Source organism: Penaeus monodon, chromosome 24 (genome assembly GCF_015228065.2).
Source record: "Penaeus monodon isolate SGIC_2016 chromosome 24, NSTDA_Pmon_1, whole genome shotgun sequence".
NCBI lineage: Eukaryota > Metazoa > Arthropoda > Malacostraca > Decapoda > Penaeidae > Penaeus > Penaeus monodon.
In genome coordinates this window covers 37,937,712-37,938,230 of record NC_051409.1, presented here as the reverse complement: position 1 = coordinate 37,938,230, position 519 = coordinate 37,937,712, and the positions used below count along the sequence as shown (strand labels likewise).

Below are 519 nucleotides of genomic sequence, written 5' to 3'. Positions count from 1 at the left end.
TGAGAATGACTACACCAGACAACATAATTGGTGTAAGAGATCCAAGGACCCATTTATAAACAGCTTTAAACATTAAGGCTCTTCTATAATAAAGACAAAAAGCCAAATGCTTGACACCCCAACCTTAATGAATACTAACCATCATAAATATGGACGAGAAGACAGATAAAGATGCATGACCAGATGGAAATGACTTCATGGAATCTATGAGTCGAGGATGTGACTGCTTCAGAGGGTTTGTGCAATCACGCCATGAGAGAATAACAAATCTGAAAATAAGAAAAGTTATCATAGGATGTGAGAAACTGAGTCTGTAATAATATACATAATAAGCTCACAATAAGTTAATAAGATACTCATATGGCAATCACAAGGAAATATTGACTGAAAAATGAGAATAACTCTGGTAATTTATTATACAATCATTCACATCCATTTTCCCCTAGGATTCGTAACATTTCCTTCATTTTTCTTACATAAATTTTTGTACTACTGAACAACAACAAAACTCCCAGCTAT

At 33.7% G+C, this 519-nt stretch overlaps 1 protein-coding gene across 1 annotated transcript in view; it reads right to left on the bottom strand.

The window, feature by feature from the left end:
• LOC119588783 (phospholipid phosphatase 2-like) overlaps nucleotides 1-519 on the bottom strand; it is a gene marked incomplete in the record, with an annotated part of 69,865 nt that overhangs the window by 3,313 nt on the left and 66,033 nt on the right. The window contains 1 exon segment of the mRNA XM_037937427.1: nucleotides 140-269. Coding sequence (XP_037793355.1) covers nucleotides 140-269 — 130 coding nt within the window.